General features: G+C 36.2%; 1 protein-coding gene across 3 annotated transcripts in view; it reads right to left on the reverse strand.

Moving 5' to 3' along the window:
- Window positions 1-24,421, reverse strand: part of CAAP1 (caspase activity and apoptosis inhibitor 1) — a 68,243-nt gene that overhangs the window by 15,351 nt on the left and 28,471 nt on the right. Inside the window, exons 6-8 of one of the 3 annotated variants that reach the window (XR_004959524.1) lie at window positions 9,682-10,054; window positions 8,209-8,314; window positions 7,957-8,120 (exon numbers count right to left, since the gene is read on the reverse strand). Coding sequence is in view for 2 of the 3 variants with exons in the window: in XM_036261876.1 (XP_036117769.1) it covers window positions 9,708-10,054 (347 nt within the window). In the remaining variant the exon portion in view is untranslated. Of the gene's footprint in view, window positions 1-7,956; window positions 8,315-9,681; window positions 10,055-24,421 lie in introns of those variants that run through there. The other 2 variants (XM_036261875.1, XM_036261876.1) reach the window with 2 other exon arrangements.

The following is a 24,421-nucleotide window of genomic DNA, read 5'->3' on the forward strand; positions in this document are numbered from 1 at the left end:
GCAAATACAATAAATAGGCTTTGTTTTTTGTTGTTTTTTTGTACGTGCCCCTAGCAGGAACCGAACCCGGGACTCTCTGGTCCACAGGCCGACACTCCAATGGCTGAGCCAAACCAGCCAGGGCTTGGCTTTGGTTTTAAATAAAAAAATAACTGGAAAAAAAAAAAAAAAAACTCAAGAAAGACTTGTCATAATTAACAAAATAATTTTAAGAATACTTTGTAAACAATTCAGTAAAATATTTACATATAAATTACTTCTCCTTGACATAAAACACTACACTATTATTTGTATATAATAAAGACAATACATATTTGAAAATGAAAAGACTTGAGTCCTGGGAAACTGGAGGTAGAGAAGAAGGGAAAGGGAGGGAGCGATAGAAACACTGATGAGAGAGAACATCAATTGGCCGCCTCCTGCATGCTCCCCAGTGGGGCTTAGGCCAACAACCTAGGCATGTGCCCTGACTGGAAATCAAATCGGTGACCTCTTGGTGCATGGGTCAATGCTCAACCAACTGGGCCACACCAGCCAGGCAAAAGCAGATTTTTTAATCTCTCCAATTCCCTACACAAAACAGGCAGAACAATAGAAAGAAAACCCCAAATCCATGGACAATGTAACATTTAAAATAAAACAAAATACAGGCATCCCCACAACCCCAAAATATAAGTATGTTAGAACAAACCACCACATCATAAGACCTTCATGATATCAGCACTCCTATGTGTGGGAGAAACCAAAGGGAAGTCAATTGGGCATCTAATAGACTTGATAGCAGGACAGACCCAAAATAAGTAGAAATGATGGCAGGCCAATTTGAGACAACTGAAACTGGGAGAGGTTCTGCCTCTAATAAGAGCAGGAGAATGTAAGGTGTAAGAAGGTCTGAAAAGAGCTGGATCAGTCTAACCCCAAACAACTCCTGAAGCTGACCAGCCAAAGTTCCTTTCCATGATAGAGTACCACACAAAGAAGAATCAACTGGTTATCAAATCAAAATGAGCAGAACAGAGAAAATCAACAGGGCGGAAAGAGAACTCCAGGTAAAAGTGGGGGAGGGAAGAGGCAGGCAATCTCAGAGAGCAAGTCACCATATATTGAACATGAGAGAACAAAACAGACAAATGAACAAAAAGGTAGAAAAACCAAACTGAACCAAGTTCCTTCTAAAAGTTCAGGATGATAATTTTCATATAAAAATGAAAAACAAGTATCAAGGTCACATCCTATACAATATTGTTATAAATAAATAAAAAAAGAGAGAGAATAAAGAGAAGAATATCTCCACAGATAACAAAAGTACATCAGAAAGACAGACCCACTGAACATATCAAATCTATTACCTTGTATTTTAAAATGAGATTAAGTAAATAACTTAAATAATTAAGAAAATGGTACAAATCTGTCCGGCCGGTGTGGCTCAGTGGTTGAGGTCACCAGTTCGAATCCCAGTCAAGACACATGCCCAGGTTGTGGGCCAAATCCCCAGTAGGGGACATGCAGGAGGCGGCCAATCGATATTCTCTCTCATTGATGTTTCTATCTCTCTCTCCATAAAATCAAAGGAAAAAATAACTTAAAAAAAAAAAATGATACAAATCCTAAAAGAACATGAATCCGAACTAGATATGAGACAATTCAAGGAAGCATTAGAAACGTAAGGAAAAAATCATTTCAGAAGTGGAAACTAGGAACATAGGAATGAATAAATACAACAAAAATACCTTAAGAGAAATAGCTGAAAAGTGAAAGTGAAAAATGCTAAACTCAACACGAGAATAAAAAAGATTCACAAAAAAGTATGTGTGTGTGTTTTTGTGTGTGTGTGTGTGTGTGTGATAGGTGAACCCAAGGCAAATAACAAGGAATCCAAAAGAAAACCAAAGCAAGGGAAAAGAACAAATACTGCAGTAATAATTCAAGTAAATGTTCTTGAAATTAAAAGGAAAAGAATATGAAATTTCACAATGAAAGAACATACTGCATTCCCACGAATATAAACACTGAATAAAATAACACCAGTACAGATTCTAATAAAGGTTACTTAGTAAAAGAAGGAAGAAAACCACATGGCCACCTACACAAGCAATAGTGCCATTGCTTGCCTCAAGTATCACTGAGTCTAATTTGCTATCATCCTTGTCTCTTTCTCTCGCACCTTTCCACTCATGATCAAGATTCTAAATTAAATTTGGAGTTAGAAAGAAGAACAAAACCTTAAGATTGACAAAGCAAAAACAGGTTAAAAAATCAAGTAACATCTGCTTAAACAAAGCATAGGAAATACCACACTTGCCACTGTTCCCTCATGAAAGTCCACTAAAATGACAAGGAGACTGAAAGAACTAACCCCTTTAGATAGACCGAAAAGAGAAGACAGATTGGTTAAGAAAAATTTGGAAGCTGAAACACAAATAAGTTAGTGGAATTGACCTAGTGATGAAGAAGGTTGCAACCTAAGGGCCGATAGGAAACCTAAGAAGCAACTTAATTCTTAACATACACCCAGCTCGTCAGTAATGACGAGCCCATGTTTGTCCACAGAACACAGCGGGTGAAACATGCAAGCTGGTCTTCATTCACCAGCTCCAGAGGCGACTCTGGCAAAGTTCAAGTATGAGATTCCAAACTCAGGCATACCAAATGGAGTTAAGGCCAGTGCTACTTTATGAAAACATGGGGATTCAGTAAAAAGCCTTCAGAGTGAACTGTGGATATCTTCAGCCAGTCCAAGAGAAAAGTGAATTTTACCAATTAATGAGCCTCATCCATCAAGAGAGCTTCCAATCAGCTTTTTGGTGCCACATGAAAATAACCAAACATCACCCAAGAATTAAGGACAGTTGAGAAATATCAAGAAAACAAGGGAAAAAATTAACTTGAAGGAAATAGAAGGCATAAAAAAAAAAAAGAAGAAAACCTGAAAACAACCATTAAATTAACATCCTGAGAGAGAAAAAATGTTACATCCATGAAACTGTCAAGCACAAGGCCAAGGCCAGGGCCAAGTAATGCCAGATATTAGCTGGTAAAGAAAAACAATGAGCTCTTTTTAGATTCAGCCAGCTTACTACTTGCATAGACAACAACAACAAAAAGAGTAGTGAAAGGTGCCAGGTCCCCATGGCCCTTGTGTGGGGTAACAGTAAAGGACGGAAGAGCACTGATGGAATACCCTGTTGCTAAGAAGCCAGTGTAGCTAAGCAATTCTCTAGCCTGCAGCTGTGCCCTAAATTGGGCAAGACAGTCTCAGATCTCAAAGGAACCAGAGGCAGATGGGAAAATGCCTCAAGACATGCTTCTGCAAGACAGGGAGTCTTGCTCAAGAAAAAAGGTAGATGAGAAAACATGATGGGTCGTTGCAAGACTGCCTGTTGTGGGATGAACACAGGGTGTTGCTCCGAGACAGGCTAGTCAGAGATCAAGCTCTGTCTGGGTGACACAGCAGGGTATGTGCAAGGTCACCAGGACACCTGGATGGACACACTGCCCTACAGACACAAGAACATAAAGCTGTTTTTAAAAGGAAATATTCAGAGAATAAAATATAAAAAGACTGGATATTAAAAATAATCGGAAAGCAGTCAAAATATGATAGAACAAAACACTTTTTAAATCACTTGAAGAACTGGAAGAGAATATTGAAAATACATACAAGAAAGTAGAAGAAAAAGATGGAGAAAATAGGGATAATAAGAAATAAGGAACATTTGAGATCTTGCTTCTGGAAAATTGCCAGTGTGGCTCAAATAAACTCATAAAAAAAATTAAAAATATCAGTACTGGATATCAATATCTTAATAAAAAGAGTTCCAGAAACATATTAGAAAAAAGTAGAGGGAAGGGAACTTATCCAAGAAGTAGTATTTAAAAACTTCCCAGAACTGAATGACAAATTTCCCCCTTGAAAGAGTCCACCAGTGGTCAATTCAATGAAGGAAAAAAGTTCCATCCAATAGTTTGAGTTGAGAAATAGGATGGAGCCTGGCCAGTGTGGGTCAGTAGCTTGAGTGTCAACCCACGCACCAAGAGGTCGCCGGTTCAATTCCTGGTCAGGGCACATGCCCAGTTGTGGACCAGACCCCAGTGGGGGACATGTAGGAGGCAACCAACCGATGTTCTCTCTCATCAATGTTTCCATCTCTCTCTCTCTCCCTCTTCTTTCCTTTCTCTCTAAAATCAATAAAAAAAAAATTATCAAAAAGAAATAAGATGGAACATGGAGAAAAGGTGAATCTGAGCATTTCCAGTGTAGGCTCCCCCAGCACTTGCCTGGCAGGGTTTTCACAGGACCAGGGTATGAAACAGAAAAAAGGGGGACTAGAAGTAGTATCTTTAAAAAAATAAAATAAATCCTCTGACACATCATCAATAAATTTCAGAATACGGGGAATAGTGATAAGCTTCTAACAGATTTCAAAGAGAAACAAACAGGACACATATGAGTAAATAGAATCAAAATGACAAATAACTTCTCGACAGCTGAAGTGAAAGTTGGAAGGCACTGGTGCGATGCTGTGAAATTCAGGACAACGCTTTCCAGCCTAGATGTCAACACTCCCAATGTTTCAATTCAGTGTGTGGATAGAACTGAGCTATGCTGACTCACACCAACGAATCAAAACAATTTATAGTTCATTCATTCAGGAAGTTATTGGAAGAGGTATGCCACCAAAATGAGGGAGTAAACTAAAAGAAGACAGAGGATTAAGGAAATGGAACATTCAACATGAGAAAGGTAAAGAACCAACCCAGATTAGCAAAGAAGAGAGAGTTCCAGGAAGAATGTCTTTAAAGAAAGAGAGAGAGATAGATTATATAGTGTTTTTCATCCTACAGAGAAGAGATTTATATTTCTGGAAGACAGGGTGTAAGTTAATGTCTACTACAGAGAAAATTGAGCAAATGAAATAATAAGGTATTTATATTATTAATTCCAAAAAATTTAAAACAAAAATTGAACCAAAAAAGGAATTACAGATACCACACAGCCCAGTTGTGAATAGTATTTACAGAGTCAAAACAGTATAAATATTAAGTGCCAATTTAACCAAAAGTGCACTGGAACTATAACTGGAATGACAAGGGAAGAAGTTATGTTCCAGGGAAAAAGGTAGAAGAAATAGAGTTTTAACTCATATTCCAAAATAGATCAATAAAATCTAAAACTAAAATATTAAGAAAACAGATACTAATGTTAACTTAAAAATACAAACATAATTGAAAAAAAAGGCTAAAAGATTTGAAAGAGGTTACTTCTCAGCAGCAAATGCTGGTATAAAAAGAATAGGTAGCCCGGCCTGTGTGGCTCAGTGGGTTGAGCATCATCCCATGGACTGAGCTAGATTCCTGGTCAGGGCACATGCCTGGCTGGGTTATGGGCTTGATCCCCAGTAGGGGGCATGCAGGAGGCAGCCGATCGATGTTTCTTTTTCACACTGATGATGTTTCTCTTTCTCCCTTCCTTTCTTTCTAAACAGAAATCAATAAAAACATATTAAAAAAACACACACACACACACAAAAAAAAAACAGGTAAAAAGAGTACTTATAAACCTTGGAAAAATCTTTTTTGACTGAAGATTATTTACATATTATTTTGAAATAAATAAAATAATAAAGATATCCTAAGTTTATGGGCCAAAGTGAATAATTCTAGACAGTATACTTACCAAGTGATCCAGACAATAGACTATAATAGGTAAAAAACAAAACAAAACTGGATTATTGTTATAGCCAGTCACATTATGGGACAAAGAGATTAAATGGACTGCTTCATTGTGAATGGGGGCAAGAAAGAAAGAGGTAAGAAGTACTTGAACTTACAACAGTTCCCTAAATTACCCAAATTTTTATGGTATCATGTACTAGAATCAAAAAATATTACAGCAGAAAAAAAATCTTATATATTGGTTAACAATGTACTTCCTTCATTTTATAATTACTTATCCAAGGGTACACAGCTGATTTGAAAATCAGAACCTTCTGCTCTTAACTCACTCTTTTCATTTAACTCTCACTCTTTTCACTGCATCATATATATATATTTTTTAATTTATTCATTTTTAGAGAAAGAGGAAGGGAGAGGGTGAGAAACATCAAAGTGCAAGAGAAACATCAACTGGCTGCCTCCTGCATGTGTCCTGACCAGGGATCAAACCTGCAACCATTTGGTGTACAGGAGGATGCTTCAGCCAACTGAACCACCTGGCCAGGGCTGCATCACAATGTTGTTGTTTTTTTAATCGTCATCCAAGGGTATTTTTCTATTTTTCTTCAGATAGAGTAGGAGGGAGAGAGAAATATCGACGTGAGAAGACACATAAAATGGCTGTCTCCCACACGACCCGACCAGGGCCAAGAACAAATGCAACCCAGGTACGTACCCTTGACCGGAATCGACCTCTGACTCTTTGGTCCACGGGCTGATGCTCTAACCACTGAGAAACCCCGGCTAAAGCACATTACAATGCTTTTAAAATAATAATTAAATATAAAGGAAATGTATGCGTTCCTACTGATACAATCATTAGCAATATTTTGTTTTAAAAAGGGAGTCTACTTGAAGAAAATGTTAAAAATATCTAGCAGTTTTGGGTTAAAGCACTGGTCTTTTCCTTTCTAAGAATTAAACATATAATAAAGGAAAAGTAGCTATACCTGAACTCTCTTTTCTTACTTTTTAGGATTGGACAAAAGTGAGAATTTAAAAAAATTTTAGGTTGCCATTTATATTTGCCCCAAATTATGGGTTCACTCCTGCTTTATCTACCTTAAAAATGGCGTTAAGAAAATATATCCAGGGCAGGGCAAAAGTAGGTTTACAGTTATGAGTACCCAAGTTATTTTTCTTGTATTACTTGTTAATTATTGTATTATTTTACATATAAACAACTAACTGTAAACCTACTTTTGCCCCATGCTGTATTTTACTGTGATTTGTATTACTCTTCAAATGACTCTGAACACCTCAGACACCTAATCTAACAATTTGGTGAAAGTAGGTTTTGGCAACAAGATTATATATATATATATAAATTTTCACCTGAAGATACTTTTCTATTTATCTCCAGACAGAGTGGGAGGGAGGGAGAGAGAGAGAGACAACTACGTGAGAGGGACTGATGGCCCCCACACAATACCGACCAAGACCAGGGACAAACTGCAACCAAGGTACGTGCCCTTGACCAGAATCCAACCTGCGACTCACTGGTCTGCAGGTCGACATTCTAACCACTGACCCAAATCAGCCAGGGCAACAAGATATATTTTTAAAGGATACATTTTCTGATGGTTTTAAGGAATTGATGATGTTCAACAAAAGGATTTGGGGAGTGTAGGTGATTTTTTGTAATTAGTATGTTACACAAGGAACCTGGTCATAGGTTTTTAGGATATATCTAAATGTGTAAATTAGTAGAAACATCAAAAAGTGGGCCAAAGTCTAATGCAGGGGACATATTATTATCAGTCACCACCTATCATTTAAGATTTCGGTCAAGTTACTAGTCAAATATCAGGACTGCTTGATGTGGGAAATTAGGCTGCCAATTTTTTTCTCTTTTAATTGTTAATTGAACACTGTCTAGAAATTTTCCTTACTTGGCAAAAGGGAGGATGGATTAGGCATAAAAAGAAGCAGCACCCATATCTTTTTTAGTCAGTCTATTCCACACTTAAATCTATACTGTAACATCCCTGAGTTTAAGATTCTGATCCAGACTAAACACCTCAAAGGTAATCAATAAATACCTGTGAGCTGATGATTTAAATAACAGCATCAGATCAATATGTGTTATTTTTTCATTACTTAGGCATGTCTGAAACAAACATCCCTATTCTCGAAAGCCATTCATTTTCAAAAAGCTCGCCTGTCTTTTAACATTGAAAAAAAAAAAAAAAAGAGTAAGAGGAAAAGTTGATTTTCTAAGGAGGACTCTACGTACCGTCTGATTTGTTCAGCTCACTCCACCTCACACACACTAACTCCAGTCAAATGTCCTCTAAAGCCCCCGCCGGCTGCACAGAGCAGACAGAGCTCCGTGAAGGCGGTGCTTTGACCAGCCACAAGGAACTCGGGCCTTTTCTCCTCTCGTGTTTAATCACGTACGTCATCTGCATTTTAAAATTAGTAAGCAGCATGAAAGTTTATTCTGCAGTACTTTATTAACTTTTAGTTTAAGTTGAGATAGAAAAATTTTACCATAATCAATGCTTTTAATCTTGAGGCAGTTTACTACAAGAACTCGCTATTTAAATCACATTCATGTTTGCCAGCCTAAGAGCAGCTTTCCGCACGACACAAGCCTCTGCTCCATTGAAAGATCCAGGGAGAAGACCAGAAAGAAACAGCAAGGTTATTTAAAGGCATGTTCAGAAACAACAAAAAGAATTTGTAAGTGCAACTCCAATGTTTCATAAATACTCTCTATTTCCACAATAAACCTTCTAAAATTTATATATAAATAAGCCAGCTACTAAAGTGTGTCTGAGGAAAATCCTCATAGGACATTGGCTTATAAGTAAAATATACTATATATAATATATACTATAATTTGAGCAAATATTAAAACAATTCCAGATTCATATTTTAGAAAGGGAAAAAGAATTTATTTTAAGTGTCTCTACCTAAATTTATTTTGGTATCAAACAACTACAATTAGTGATGGGACAAAATGCATCCATTAACTGTGGCAGGATATTAGTTATTTACAAAAACTATATAAAATTAAAGTAATTAGAACGTTGACCCAACAAAGCTTCCTGAAATTAACTTTGCTTTTAGAAATGTATCAAAAAGTCTTCAAATCCAGAATGATAGTCTTTATTATTTTTAATTCATGGAATTATAGCACATTGGATAGATCTTCAAGCAAAAACAACACATGAAAACCTGTATGATAAAATATTCTCCTTTTCCCAATAGCTTGGAATGAAGATGTGTTCCCTTTTTAGTGCAGAAAAACACTTGAACAACGTGTCCAATAATATCAAATACCTGTTAGAATGGCTTGTCTGCTGGAATTAAAGTTGGGAAATTACTTTACATTATTAAAAACTGCCTTACATTAAGTCTTTTTTTTATATATATATATAAAATAAGTTTTTTCTCAGCCATTTCAGATTTCTAAGCCTAACAGTAAAAAATGTTACTTGGTTTTTACTACTAAATCCACAACCATAGGAGCTATCTATCTTCAAGACAATATATATTTTCAAGGTGCATATAAGCATAACTAAATTTCTTAAATTGTTAACAAATCTAGGAGCACTAGTTTAATATTCCATTGCAGAATATAAGGCAGCCTTAAGAACAACACGCTTGTTCAATTTTTCTTAAGCTTTTAGGTTTGGTACCAAAACATTTAAAAATAAAGAAAAAAATTAGCATGACTCTTTGTAATGACTTTTCAGATATTAATCTGTAGACAAGCTAAAATATTTATCTAACAAAATACCCGATTATCTAACAATATTTGCCATTATCTAACAATATTTGCCATGAACTCATAAAATAATTAACACATGTATATTATAAAAGTAACATCAACAAAAAATGCCATAGATATTTTAGGCCTACAAAGAATTTATCTAATAAGGCTTACATGAGAAATATCATATAAGACCCCAAATAAATTTCAGACAAAATTTATCATGTGGCTTTGTTCAAACACACCTAAAATTCAGGTTCAGGTTAAATAACTAGGCTGGCTTTTTTATATCACCAGCTTTCATCAGGGCTTTAATGGCTCTTGCCCTCATCTCAAGTTCCAGCAGCTCCAGCTGTTGTGCAGAAGGCTGAACATCTTCTGCTGGAGGAACAGTGAGGGTAGCTGCTTTGGGTTCCTGTGGGCTAGACTCTGCCAGTCCCAGAATCTCATTCACACTTTTCTCAATGTCTTTCTCCAGGTCATCTATCTGACCAGCTTCACTCTGGACTGTATTTTCTGGGACCTCAGGAGCAGCTGCTTCTTCGTTGCATGGGCCTTCTATGTCGCTGTCATAAGCATCTGCATTTATACTGAGTACATCACTATCTTCCCCTTTGCCTGCAACAAACAGAAAAAGTGGAAAAGAACCATGTAATCTAATTGCCCTGGTCAAAATTTCCTTTCTATTTATGATTAAAGGGCTGCTTTGACCCCCACCACCCATCACGGAGTTCCAAACACATTCTTAATCCCTGTCTCACTGCCTCAACTTTGAAAACATATCTAATTTAACTCAAATTTTAATGTGCTTTTCATTCCCATTTAAAACATGTAAGCATTGGGAAATTTACACCATCACATGGAGTTCCACGATCTATTTTCCTAAATAAAATGTCATATCACTTTACAACACAGTGAAACCTCTACATTACAATAGGAAACCCTTTGGATAGGGTATTGCTTATTACTGAAGTAAAATTCCATTCTAGAAAGAGTTTAAAATACTTTATAAGCTATAAAAAAAAAGAAAAATATCATTGATAAGTTGGCTTCCATGTGCACTGCAATTATCCCAAATCTTTTCATATGCTTTTTCAAACACTTTGTTCTAAATCAATAAATTAAAGGAGATTACCTAAGGCCATTTTCTAAGATAAAAATAAGTTTTCATCAAGAGGATTTTAATTAATAAAGTTAGTACACCATATTTTTTAAAAATGCATTTGTTATAAAACTTCCATAACTGATAAGAAAATGGATATAAATGCAGATTATAGCTCTCAACCACTTGGGCCTTGGACATTATTCAAATCCAGGTATCATTTACAACCCCGAGTGCTCACTTTTCCCTCCAATTTATTTATCTTTTAAATTCTAATATGAGAAAAAAGGTTTTAATACCCAAAATGTTAACTTTCTTAACCTCCTTATGGCAGAAAAAACTTATTTACAAGACAGGTTGACAGATGAAAAATTCTGATAATAGAATGTGTAGGAAGAACATAAACAATTCTACTCCATTGGTTTTATAATAAATGATTTACTGACCTTGACTGATCCTTCTATATCCTAATAATTCAAAAACTATTCTTTATTCTAAAATTAAAGTGGAAATGAATCAAGAAATTATCTGCATCCACAAATAGAACTTCTTGTTAAAAAAAAAAATGGTTGCCATTTTATTTGTTGCCAAAGAACATTTTACATTTCTCTCCAAAGCAACAAGTATGCCCAAATAGCTACAGTATTTCCAAATAGCTTCCTGTGTAAAGAAACAATGCTTTATATAAGTATTCTAATTTGAGATGAAAACAAATTTAAGAAAAAAGTGCTGAATTGTTCATAGTTTCAAAAGGTTAATTTTCATGGCTAGCAGGCTTTAATCTAAATGTTTAAATCTGCCCTGGCCGGTTTGGCTCAGCGGTTGGAGCGTCGACCTGTGGTACAGAGAGACCCGGGTTCGGTTCCCGCTAAGGGCATGTACCTCGGTTGCAATTTGTCCCCGGCCCTGGTTGGTCGTGCGGGTGGCAGCCACTCGATGTGTCCCTTCACATCGATGTTTCTCTCTCTCTTCCTCTCTCTCCCTCCCGCTCTATCTGAACAAAAAAATGGAAAAATGTCCTCGGGTGAGGATAAAAATAAATAAATAAATAAATAAATGTCTAAATCTGTAGACACTGATTCTAAATACAAATCTGTAGTCTGTTTAAAAGAATTTTAAAATGTATGTTTTTGAAAAAACGTGATTGTTTTTCAGATTAGATGTTGTTCCTTAACAATGAAGAGCAAAATATAATGGGTGAGTGGGGAGAGAGGGAGAGTATGAAAGTTGGGATACGAGTCCTAACCCTTCCTCTCTATGACGCATGTGACTATGGGCAAATCCCTTACCTTACAGAGTTTGTCTTCTATCATCATTAAGGCAAATTGTTCTACAACATCTCTCGAGTCCATTTAGACCTTGACGGGGCCTATAATATTCTACTTGCGTATAAGTCAGCTTATCAGAAATAGTTCTGATTTATAAAATGAAAGAAAGCCTATAATGTTATGAGTGACTGCATGCTTGTGACTTCTTGATAGCAACTTACTGAGTTAAGCCAAGACAACCCTAGATCACGGGATAATTAAAAATTTCTGAATCCCTGCTAAAGATGGTGAGTGCAGCACACATACATATATAATCCTTCCTTACCAAGAACCCAATGAAGTGACAGAAGAGACATATTTAAATAGTATAAAAATTATAAGCTAACTGAGGATTTATACTATCTATGAATTTTTATAGTTTGTGAAATACTGACCTGCTTCTACCCTTTGCCCATGTTTTTAGTTATCTCTTAAATACATGTAGACATTATATTCTTGTATTTGTCCTTTTAAAAAATGTATTTCATTAATATTTTAAAATTGTCTGCCCCACCTTGAAATCAATGACTACATGAGAATACGCTCAACAATGAAAATTTCTAATCAGGGAAATGCAAATTAAAACAGTAAGATATCACATTTTACTCAGTAATAAACAGGAATTTTGTCCATCTGGAAAAATATTAATTGGTAAGATGGAAAAATATTCAAGATATACCATCAAGTCAAAACAGATAAAATATTTATGTTAAAAACAGCATAAGTGATCTATGCACAGTGGTTCCTGCTGTGGAGGGGAGTGAAAGTAGAGGGGGAAAAGAAAAGGAGTTTCCCAATTTTACTCTATGAACATTATGCATTTCTTCAACCATTTCCAATATTATAACCTTGTAAAAAGTTTAAAGGGAAAAAATAAAATCATAGTATTAGATAACAAGAAAGGGTGTCATCTAAAAAGAACAATTTCAGAATATTTACAAAATATAGGTAGGCAAAATGAAAAGGACGGAAAAATAAAAGCAAAGCAAAACCACAGCCAGACACCACAGGTAATTAAAGTGTTTTAAGAAATTAAGAGTTAGCTGTAGAACAAACAGCAATATAATGAAAACTTAGTTCATTCAGAATAGTTGAGCCATGTGAACCCTTCATCCCTGCCTCCCTTCCCCTCCCCTGCCACATGCCCAAGCACTCTAGATGGGAGAGCTACTTGTATTACATTAAAGAAAGAGATCTCTTAAAGGATATATCTGAACAGCTACTGAAGAAACATAAACCCGCTACCAGAGAAACTCAGCTACAAGAAATGAATATCCAAGGTGAATAAAGGAAGAAAGAAATAAAGATAGCAGGGATCGAAAGATAATCTGGGGAGAATGAGGGTTGGGGTATTCTGAGAGACACTAAAGTGGACACGGCCACCATAAAACAAGTACACGCTGCAAAGAAAAAAACAGAGAAGAAGAAATGTTAGAATTTAAAAAGTTATCAAAAGTCCAGCTGGTGTGGCTCAGTGGCTGAACATCGACCCATGCACCAAGAGAAGAGGTAGCTGGTTCAATTCCCGGTCGGGACACATCCCCAGGCTGTGGGCCAAATCCCCAGTGGGGGGCATGCAGGAGGTGATCAATCCATGTTTTCTCTCACTGATGTTACTATCTCCCTCTTCCTCTCTCTCTCAAATCAATAAAGGAAAAAAAAAATGTTTAAGTTATCAAAAGAAAATATTCATGCCCTGGCCAGTTTGGCTCAGTGGTTAGAGCGTCGGCCTGTGGTCCTTAGAGACCCGGGTTCGGTTCCCGCTAAGGGCGCGTACTTCGGTTGCAGTTTGTCCCCGGCCCTGGTTGGTCATGTGGGTGGCAGCCACTCGATGTGTCCCTTCACGTTGATGTTTCTCTCTCTCTCTCCCTTCCTCTCTCTCCCTCCCACTCTATCTGTACAAAAAATGGAAAAATATCCTTGGGTGAGGATAAAAAAAAAAAAAGAAAATATTCAATGATTGCTGGAAGATAATGTTAAAGAACTATCAGAATGTAGGAAAGTGTGCATATTTAAAATATGCAATACAAGTTGCAAGTTGAAGAGAAAAGCTGATTCCAACCTAATATAATGAATTAAAAAAATATTACTGAGCACCCACTATGTGAAAGAAATTTTTAAAGATCAAGAAAACAGCAGTGAATAAAACAAAGTCTATGCCTTGCCTCTAAGTCACAGGAGAGACACTGTAAATAAATATCAGATACTCTGAAGACATAAAGCAGGAGAAGATGGTAGCAGGAGAATGCCTTCACAAAGAGTGATTATTGTGATCTCGTAAGGTAACATTTCAGCAAAGACTTGACTAAAGTGACAGGACAAGTCAGAAAGCAAGAAAGAGAATGGAGAGGGAAAATAAAGAAATATTCTTCTAATCTAGAAGAAAACTGATCTGAGGCGAAGAAGGTCTTCACACAGAAAAAGGGCTTGCAAAGCGCACAGCATCAAACCTAGGACACATCTGGAGAAATATAACTTGAGAGTAAATAAAAGTTCTTAACAGTTCTCAGAGGGGGCAAAAAACTAGATTACAAACTAAAGCTAGTTTCAAGGAATTAGGAGTATTATTTTCAGCCACTGTGGACAATACATCCCAATGGCCATTAACATAACAAAATAAGAGTAGTAACGCCCTGGCCAGTTTGGCTCAGCTGTTGGAGCGTTGGCCTGTGGACCAGAGAGTCCTGGGTTCAGTTCCCACTAGGGGCAGGTACCCCACCCCACTCCTCCCAAAAATAGTAACAAATGCCTCCTTATGGAAGAACACACTTTGCTTCTAAACATTCTTGTCCAAAAACTGAACATGAATATGATCAAGTCACTATATCTAACTACCAATTTATAGAAAATAAAGGAATGTTAAATGAAACACTGAAATGCAATCACCAAAATTCAGACCGAGAAACTTTAGCAGACACCCAAAGTTTGTTGTTTATTTCTTCAAGAAATGAACAGCAGAGAGAGGAAGAGAGGGGAGGGTGGGAAGGAGGAAGGAGAAAGGGGAGCATATAGACTTAAAAGAAATTTACTTCTAACCAATTGAAATGTAGGGATCTTATCTACATCCTGATTCACACACATAGTTTAAAATATTATAGGACATCAAAAATGTGAACACTGGATATCTGAGGATTAAAAATACATATCAGAGGGCAAGGTGTGAGGGTGGGAGCATGGAGTTTCCATGTTCTCTCTGAAGGCAACCCTCTCCCCAAATCTCCTTATGTTCACCAAAGCTCTCCACACCTATTTTTGGGGGGATTTTCAGGAGGCTTCATTACATATACATAAATTATTAATTAGTGGCCATTGGTTATTGATTTATCCTTCAGCTCCACTCACCTCCCCAGAAGTTTGAATCCTCTAATCACATGATTAGGTCCCCTGGCAACCAGCCCCTACCCTTAGGTACTTCCCCTAACATCAAACTTTTATTCTAAGAGAAGTCTTTTTAATCAAAGAGTAGGAAAATAATAAATGACGTTTTTATTTTATTTCTTTTTAAAAATGTTTTTATTGATTTTTTAGAGAGGAAGGGGGAGAGAGAGAGAGAGAGAGAGAATCAACCAGCTGCTTCCTGCATGCCCACCACTGGGGATTGAGCCTGTAACCCAGGCATGTGCCCTGACCAGGAATTGAACCAGGACCTCAGTCCATAGGACGACCCTCAATCCACTGAACCACATTGGCTGGGAGATAAATGATATTTTTCAAGGTTTTCTTCCTGTGTACTTTTAAGTTACTAGAGGAAAGATTATTGTTAGGAATCTCTCATGTGTCAGTCTGGTATTGTGCTCCAGTGTGACCCCCAAATATTCACTTACCTGATCCATTGTAAAAGGCTAACAGGAGGTCCCTATTGTGCTTTCTGTCCTATAACGGTGGTCTTCAGAGGCAATAATTTTGGAAGCTATCTTTTTATATATTCTTATGTGTGCATTTTATTCTGGTAGGCTCACATACTTCAGTACCTAGCTTAGATCTACCTAGCACTTCGCCTTTGTAAATTTTCTCCCCCACACTTGGAAATATACCTGTTAAAGATTCTAAGACCTTCTTCAAATCACTGATCTATGATCTCCTTGACCTTTTCTTTATTACCTTATAAATTCTGATATTGTTATACTTTATATTGTACAATTTAGCACTTTAAAATGTTTATATTTTAAGCAGATATAAGCACCATGAAGACAAAAATATGTCTTAATAATGCCACAAATATTTAGTCTACCCCACCTGTGGCATTTTGTAAATCCTACCTCTTCTCTGGCCTTTACAGCACCATTGTGGCATATGTAATAGAAACTGAGTGAATATTTATTGATTCTTGCAGCAATCTCTGGATTTGTGATTCTTAAAGGTTAGGATTACAGGCTGGTGGACACCCACGTTACCTGGAAGTTCAACAAGGGTTTGGTAGAATATTAAAGAGGTTTTCTTTTCTTTTTTATTGATTTTTTAGAGAGAGCGAGATAGAGACATCGATGTGAGAGAGAAATATCAATTGGCTGCCTCCTGCATGCCCCCTACTGGGGATCAAGCCTGCAACTCAGGCTAGACAGATTTTCTGTATTAAATTGTTTGTGTTTTTTGCCTGGTTGGTGTGGCTCAATGGATTGAGCTTCATCCCATGGACTGAGAGGTCCCGGTTCAATTCTCGGTCAGGGTACATGCCTGGGTTGCAGGCTCAATCCCCAGTACAGAGTGTGCAGGAGATAGCCGATCAATGTTTTTATCTCTCTCTACTTTCTTCTCTCTCTAAAAAAAAATCAATAAAAACATATTTAAAAAAATAAATTTGCATTCTCTTCTTTATCAGAAACAATCATTTATGCCATGAATAAATTCTGAGTAGAGGAGAGCATAATGCAAAGGGGACTGAGAAGAAAGTCAGTGTCAGGGAAGGGCGATAATCAATGGTGTCAAATGTGGCTGGAAGGTCAAGATGAGGACTCAGCAATGGCCAATGAAATCGCTGCTGGCATTAGTTTACTTGGGAAGGGGGCAGTGACTAGGGAAAGAGATGAAACAACTCCAGGGACCAAACAGAAATGTGATCACTAAACAAATAGTGGGGTTGGTCTCAGCGACAAAGATTCTTTGTAACAGAAAGGAAGAAGAATGTGTAAGTTCAGATAAAGGTGGATATAAAAATTAATTACATATCTGTTTTCCTTTATTAGACTAGTTCTTTCCAAACCAGACCACATTTTATTTATCTTTCCATTCTTGGTGCCTAGCAGAAAACAAAAATAATAATTTGTTGAAAAAAGGGATCAATTTCAAAATTCAAAGAGACATATTTAGAAAAGATATTAAATGCATTTTCTATAACCCAAAGCACACAAAAGGACCAATAAGTAGAAGTTACATAAAGGCAGACTATAATTCAATATAGAAACAATTTTACCAACTAGAGCTAGCCAGGATAATATCGAGGGGATGAAACAGAAAACATTAATGACAACAATGATGTCAAAATTACAACAAAAGCTGATATTTATTGAGTACTTACTATTACTAAGCACTTTACAAGTATTAACTCTTTTAATCCTTATGCCAACATAATAGTAGACACTCATATTTATTATTCCCATTTTATAAATGAGGAAACTGAGGGACAGAGAGTGCAAGTAACTTGTTCTCGTTCACAAAACTAAAGTGGCAGAACCAAAAGTCAAACCTGAGTATATTTTGAAAATCTGCATTTGAACATTCTATTCTGCCTCCCAGATCTTAAGGGAACCAGAACGACCACTAGTTTCACAGATTAGAATAATGGTTCAGGTTGAATATATCTTCTTCTCGTAGGTCCCTTAAGCTCACCTGAATAAATACAATATGTAGGAGACAGAGACCTAAAAAGTACGTGTTAAATATGAATAAACAGTAAGAGAATGCAAAGAAGAGCCGCAGACTGAGAGAAAATATTTGCAAAACACATATGATAAAGGACTAGTATCCAAACTATATAAGAACCCTTAAAAGTCAACAATTAGAAAACAAACAATCCAATTTAAAAACAGGAAAAAGATCTGAAGAGAGAAGTCACCAAATAAGATATATAGATGGCAAAGCATAGGAAAAAAAAAAAACAACCCAACATCATATGTCATTAGGGTATTACAAAATAAAACTAAACACCATTACACACCTTTTATAATGGCCAAAATCCTAAACAATGAGAGCACCAAATACTAGCAAGAATTTGGAACAGGAACTCTCTCATTCATTGTTGGTGGAAATGTAAAATGCTATAGTACTTTGAAAGACAGTCTGGCAGTTTCTTTCCAAACTTGGTATTTACCCACAGTTAAAATTATGTCCACACAAAAACCTGCATATAAATGATTATAGCAGCTTTATTCATGACTGTCAAAAGTTGGAAGCAAACAAGATGTCGGTGGATAAGCAAACTGCAGTACATCCAGACAATGGAGGATTATTCAGCAACAAAATGAGCTATCAAGACACAAAAAGACATGGAAGAACTTCAAATGCACACTGAGAAATGAAAGAAACAAATCTAAAAAGACTATACACTATACGATTCTAACTGTATGAGATCCAGAAAAGACAAAGCTAGACAGTAAAAGAGCAGTGGCTGCTAGGAGTCTCCAACAAATAGGTGAAACTATACTGTGTGATACTGTAATGGTGGATACATGTTACTATACAGACATCAAAACCAACAGAATATAAAGCACTAGGAATGACCCCTAATGTAAACAATGGACTTTAGTTAATAACAATGTATTAATATTGGTTCATCAATTTGAACAAATTTTCCACACTAATGCAATATAACAACAAGGGAAACTGAGAGAAGAGGTGGTAAGCAGGTATACAGAAACTCTGCACTTTCTTTCCATTCGATTGTTTTGTAAACCTAAAGCTGTTTCGAAAAATTAAGGAATATTAATTTTTTAAAAACTAGTGTGTTATCTGTAAGCTCAACATATATCAACTATATTATGTGGTAGCCAAAACTGCTAATTATATCACAGACTATGGTGTGGGATGTGTAAAAGGGTCAGGAAATGATAAAATCTGATTGCAAGCCTAATTAATATTTACTCTCTTTCCTTTGGTAGGAGCACTTCTATACAAGGAGATACTCTTCCCAGTGAACTACACAAAAACATAATAACTGAGAAGCACAGAGGATCTAAAGGGGTCCAAGCATCTGGTGAAGACTTGGAGTATGTAACCTCCAAAGCAGTGCCCTAAGAGTATGTCTAGGAGCCTATGAAATACATCACAAGACAAAATGGGTATAATTAAAAAAAAAAAAAAAACTATGGAAATACACATTTCTCTCAAAATACCGAATCAAATTCTTTGTAATTTTATTCTTAACAAACACACAGGGCATTATGCATCCAAAAGCCTTGCCAGTTTAGTTTATTATTTTTTTAAATCTAGAAAAGTCTCACATTTAAATGCAACAGAGGGGCCTTCAAACGGTAACAGAAACAGTATGTGCTAATCTGCCATATACAAAATGTAATTTTTACCCTTTCATTTAACCACTACTCATAGAAACAGAAAAGTTAAAACACAGGGAGGCCCTGGCCTGTGTGGCTCAGTTGGCTGGGCGTCATCTCATACACTGAAAGGTTGCCTGTTAGATTCTGGGTCAGGGCACATGACCAGGTTGCTGGCTGGATCCCTGATGGGGCATGCTGGAGGCAGGAGACCCAAGTCTTGCTCTCACATTGGTATTTCTTTCTCCCTTCCTTTCTCTCTAAACATCATTAAAAACATTTTAAAAAACAAAACAAACCAGGGAGGATCCCATTTGGTGTGACTGTTGGTAACAACTTGTGAAAAGCTCAAAGGAGCGAGAAAAGAAATAAAAATTCTTAAGTTGCACTGATGGTTACACCACTTTTTATTTCACCAATTGCTGAATTGGACAGCATTTCCCCAGAACAAGTTTTTAAAAATCCTTTAAAGAAGTTAACTCATTTTGAGAAGCTGCATTCTGTGAATACTTTTTGTTGCAGCCAGTGTAGAAGGTAAAGAGGATTAGGAAGAAAGGAATCAGACTCATACTTTATCAGTGGTACATATAACTCTCTGCTTCCAACTCCAGACAGCCTGTAACATGTACTTTCTAGTCTCCCACAGCTTTCTAGCACTTGTACCCGCCATTTAGATATACCAAGGAAGAGGCAGCACAGAGTTCACCTGCCATTCCAGAGATTTCTTCAGCAATACATCACGTAGTTTAGCCATTGAAAACATTTTTCACCTATTAAAGTCTACTTTTCAATTTCTTGAAGATCTTAAGAGAATTCTCAAAGAGAATTCACTAACTCGTGAACTAGAAGGCCAAAATATAATTATATAAGGCAACTACATTTTATTTTATTTCATCATTATTATTATTTTGGTTAATCCTTACCCAAGGATATATATATATTTTTTTAAGAAAGAGTGGAAGGGAAGAAGGGAAAGAGAGAAACATCTATGTGTCTCAACCTGCGGCCTCCTGTAGGACCAGGACTGGGCTGGGGATCAAACCTACAACCCAGGCATGTGCCTTTGACTAGGAATTGAACCCACAGCCCTTCGGTCCTTGTGTCAATGCTCCAACCACTGAACCAAACCAGCCAGGGCAAGACAACTACATGAAAAACAACAACAACAACAACAAAACCCCAAAACAAGATAAATTATAATACTTGTACACTTGAAACTTATATAATGTTATAAACCAGAGATTTTCAACCGGTATGCCACAAGAATTTTTAAAACATGCAATACCTGACTATTTAGTAACGGACACTGACCTCTTTTCCCTTAGATTGTCAAGTAAAAGAAAAAACGACAATGGTTCAGTGGTTAGAGCATTGGCCTGCGGACCAGAGAAACCCGAGTTCGGTTCCTGCTAAGGGCACGTACCTCAGTTGCAGTTTGTCCCCTGCCTGGGTTGGGGTCGTGTGGGTGGCAACCACTCAATGAGTCTCTCTCACATTGATGTTTCTCTCTCTCTCTGTCCCTCCCTCCCTCCCTTCTTCGCTCCCTCCCTCCCTCCCTCTCTGTCTGAAGATAAATGCAAAAATGTTCTCAAGGGAGAATAAAAAAAAAAAAAGACAATAATACAACAATAGCCATCTGGTGTGAATGAATCAAAATTATACCTTTTTTATTTTTTTGTCAAATGGACCAAAAAATGTATTTTTTGGTGTGCTGCAGAATTTTAGTAATTAGTTTATGTCTGTCACAAAATGAAAAAGGTTGAAAATTGCTGTTATAAACCAATGTTACTTGAACAGAAAAAAAATGGTAGCAAAATTTGAGCCTAACCACAGCAAAACTCTGCCTGAGAAAGCTAATGTAAAAGATTTAGAGTAAGATGTAGTAAATGTCATTTTGATTTTGATCATTTTATAGACTATATGGTTATATATTTATTTTTATGGTTATATTCAGATGTATGCATTTCAATGACCCATCACACAACTTAAAGACTAGATATCTTTTCCTCTAATAGGATAAAAAAGTAGAGATAGAAAAAAATTGTGTATTTCATTCTGCTTCCATTAAATAATCTAAGAACACAGTTATTAAGCACTCTTACCAAGTGAAGACACTGCACTAGGCACTGGTATTTACAAAATCTGACAGCTCGAAAGGAACTTCAAGATAAAGGCCAAACAGCCAAACATTACAGGAATCAGCTCTACAACAGTGTCACCAAGTGGCCATTTATTATAACCTGTGATCAAACTCTTTCAGCAAAAGGAACATATTTCAGAAGACAGCCCACTGTATTTTCTGTTACCTGTGATTATTTGAAATAAATAGTCAACTGATAACTATCTGCCGGCCCTACTTCTATTCTCGAAGGCAGTACAGAACAAGCCAGATCACCCTTCCACTTGACAGCCCTTCAAATATTTTCAAGTGACCTCAACTCATATCTTCAACCTAAATATCCATATTTAACCTAGGTATAGTTAAAAATATTTATCCTAACAACTTCTAAGAAGGACAAGAGCTTAATTCTTAGAAGTTACAAAGGAGAATAATTTTCAAGATTCCACACATCCCCCAATAGTAAACTTTAAAGCAACAATTTAAATATAGACCATTATTTCAATATTACTGAATGTCTTAAGCAAATTTATTTATAAATAAATATATTGAAAAACTTATATTAACAGAGTTTTAATATCTTAAAAATATTTTCTACAAATTTAATACCTTTGACAAATAGTTTTCATTTTGTTAATGATAGCACAAATAACTAATTTAGAAATTTTATATAAACCATTATTATTTTAAAAGCTGAGCTCAATCTTTTCAATAGTACAAGCCTTGAAATCCTCTAGAAATGAACATAAGATCTCAGGTTGCATATGTACAGGCACATGTGCACACAAATCAGCTGTACTAAGGATAAAGAGCAAAACTATACCCAGTGTTTCTTCTTTAACTGCCCCCTTACTAAAAATGAAAATAACCTCAACAGAAGAATTTCTATTACTTCAGTAACAATCAATCAACCAGTAGATATTTATATTTAAATAATGTTTGTACAAGGAAGGTAAATCTTCAGATATTAATCCAAAATCTGATACTTATCATTAGCACTACTACTTTCATAAATGTTATTTCCTAAACCAAGATGAATGAAATAGTACTAAACAAAAAAATGCCAATTTCAACTTAAGTAACTTACAGTTAATACTTATCAACATCTGAATATTTTAGAAACTGAAAACTTAATTTAAGTAACCTGTCAGGATCATATACCATTAATAGGTCATACAATAAGATTTATTTTATTGTAAAAGAGCAAAGAGAAAAGTCAATGCTGCTTTATACTTTGGTCTACTGAACAAAGGGTTACTTTAGTAAGCAAGCTTCAATGAATTTGCTTAAGCGGCCAAGCCATTAAATAAAATGACAATGCTTTCACAAAGAGCATTATATTCTGTTTTTATTGAGCTCACTGTGAGCAGAGTAGCTAGCTATGCAAAAAAAGTTAGAAAAAATATTACATCAATTTTCAAAGTTTTACATATTAGAAATACATTAATTCATTTAGAAAAAAGGCAATAATCTTTATTAAGCCTACAAGAATTTCTATTTCCAAGCGAGTTACTTATTAGCTGGTTTAGATTTCAGCTATATAAATATTTATCTGGAACATGCTCTACATAATTGAATGAATCAGTTAGGTAATTTATGTTTTTCCCGTTATGCAATAAAACATTTTATATTTTAAACATTTTTATAGAGTTTTCTAAAAGACTTTACTTATTTCTCCGATTTCTTTCAAAAAAAGAGTTGAAACTCAATTTAACCATTTCCTAAAGATGCAGTCACAACATGAACTTTGTACTTCAAAATGGTACCGCTGTGCTGTGACCTCATGTTTTCTCACCTTTGCTTGCCATCTCTTATTGATGACAGTGTGTTCTTGATGGTTCTGACTCCTTTGTGAGAACCACAGAAGAGTGGTCTATAAAACCTCCTACACATAAAAGCTTTGTGATATCTGGCTACTTTAAGTCCCTTTTCTCTCCCTCTTTGGCTCCACGGCTGGGTTTCAAATGCCTGAAGTTACCATAAGAAAATCAAAGCAAAACAGGCTGCTGACACTGGGAAGGGAGTTAAAAGAGCTCCAGGTGCCTGCACATGGGAGCAGGAAAACGTATTCCCTTAGAGGGCAGCACTGGCTACTTTGCACAATGAGGTCGCCATTCCCTTTCCCTAGAATCAGCCTGCAGGAGCTTTCTGCTGTCCTTTACATGGCATTCTTCCCTCCGCAGATGGTCTAGTAGCATAACCTCCACAATGCCTGCTCATTTGATGCAAACAGTAGAAACAAAAGCAGAACAACAGCAATGTTGTCCAATTATATATATATAAATGGTGCAATAGCTATAAGACTATGACTACATTTTATAAAAATGATGTGTGCAAAGCACTAATTATGTATGACAAATAAATGTAAATGAAAACCATGAATCTGAGTTTATGTCTGTGGGGAGTGCTAGGAACTAGTCAGAATACAAAGATATAATATTGTCTGGCTATTTAAGAGTCTAACAAAACAGAAACTTTTAAAAGCACTGGCATTCTCAAGACCATCAAAAATATTTATTTATTTTTAATTTTTTTTCCTGTATTTATTTTAGAAAGAGGAAAGGAGAGGGGGAGAGAGAGAGAGACATCGATGAGAGAGAACATCGAATGCCCGCCTCCTTCATGCCCCCCACTGGGGATTAGGCCCACAACCTGGGCATGTGCCCTGACCAGGAACTGAACCAGGACCTTTTGGTGCATGGGTCGACGCTCAACCACTAAGCCACACCAGCTGGGCCATCAAAAATATTTCTAAACCTCACAGTACATAAGTTAGAATTACAGAATATCTAGGCTTTGTCTTCTCCATACATAATTTGAATGAATCACAAAATTAATTATCCAACACTCTGTTAACTAAGCATTATTAACAGACTAGAGTTAAAAAAAAATTCTGCCTAAATAAACTGATAACCTGCTTCTCTCTATCAAATAAGTTCCTATTAGTCAAGTTTTAAAGAAACTATTCTA

Source organism: Molossus molossus, unplaced genomic scaffold (assembly GCF_014108415.1).
Source record: "Molossus molossus isolate mMolMol1 unplaced genomic scaffold, mMolMol1.p scaffold_m16_p_14, whole genome shotgun sequence".
Lineage (NCBI taxonomy): Eukaryota > Metazoa > Chordata > Mammalia > Chiroptera > Molossidae > Molossus > Molossus molossus.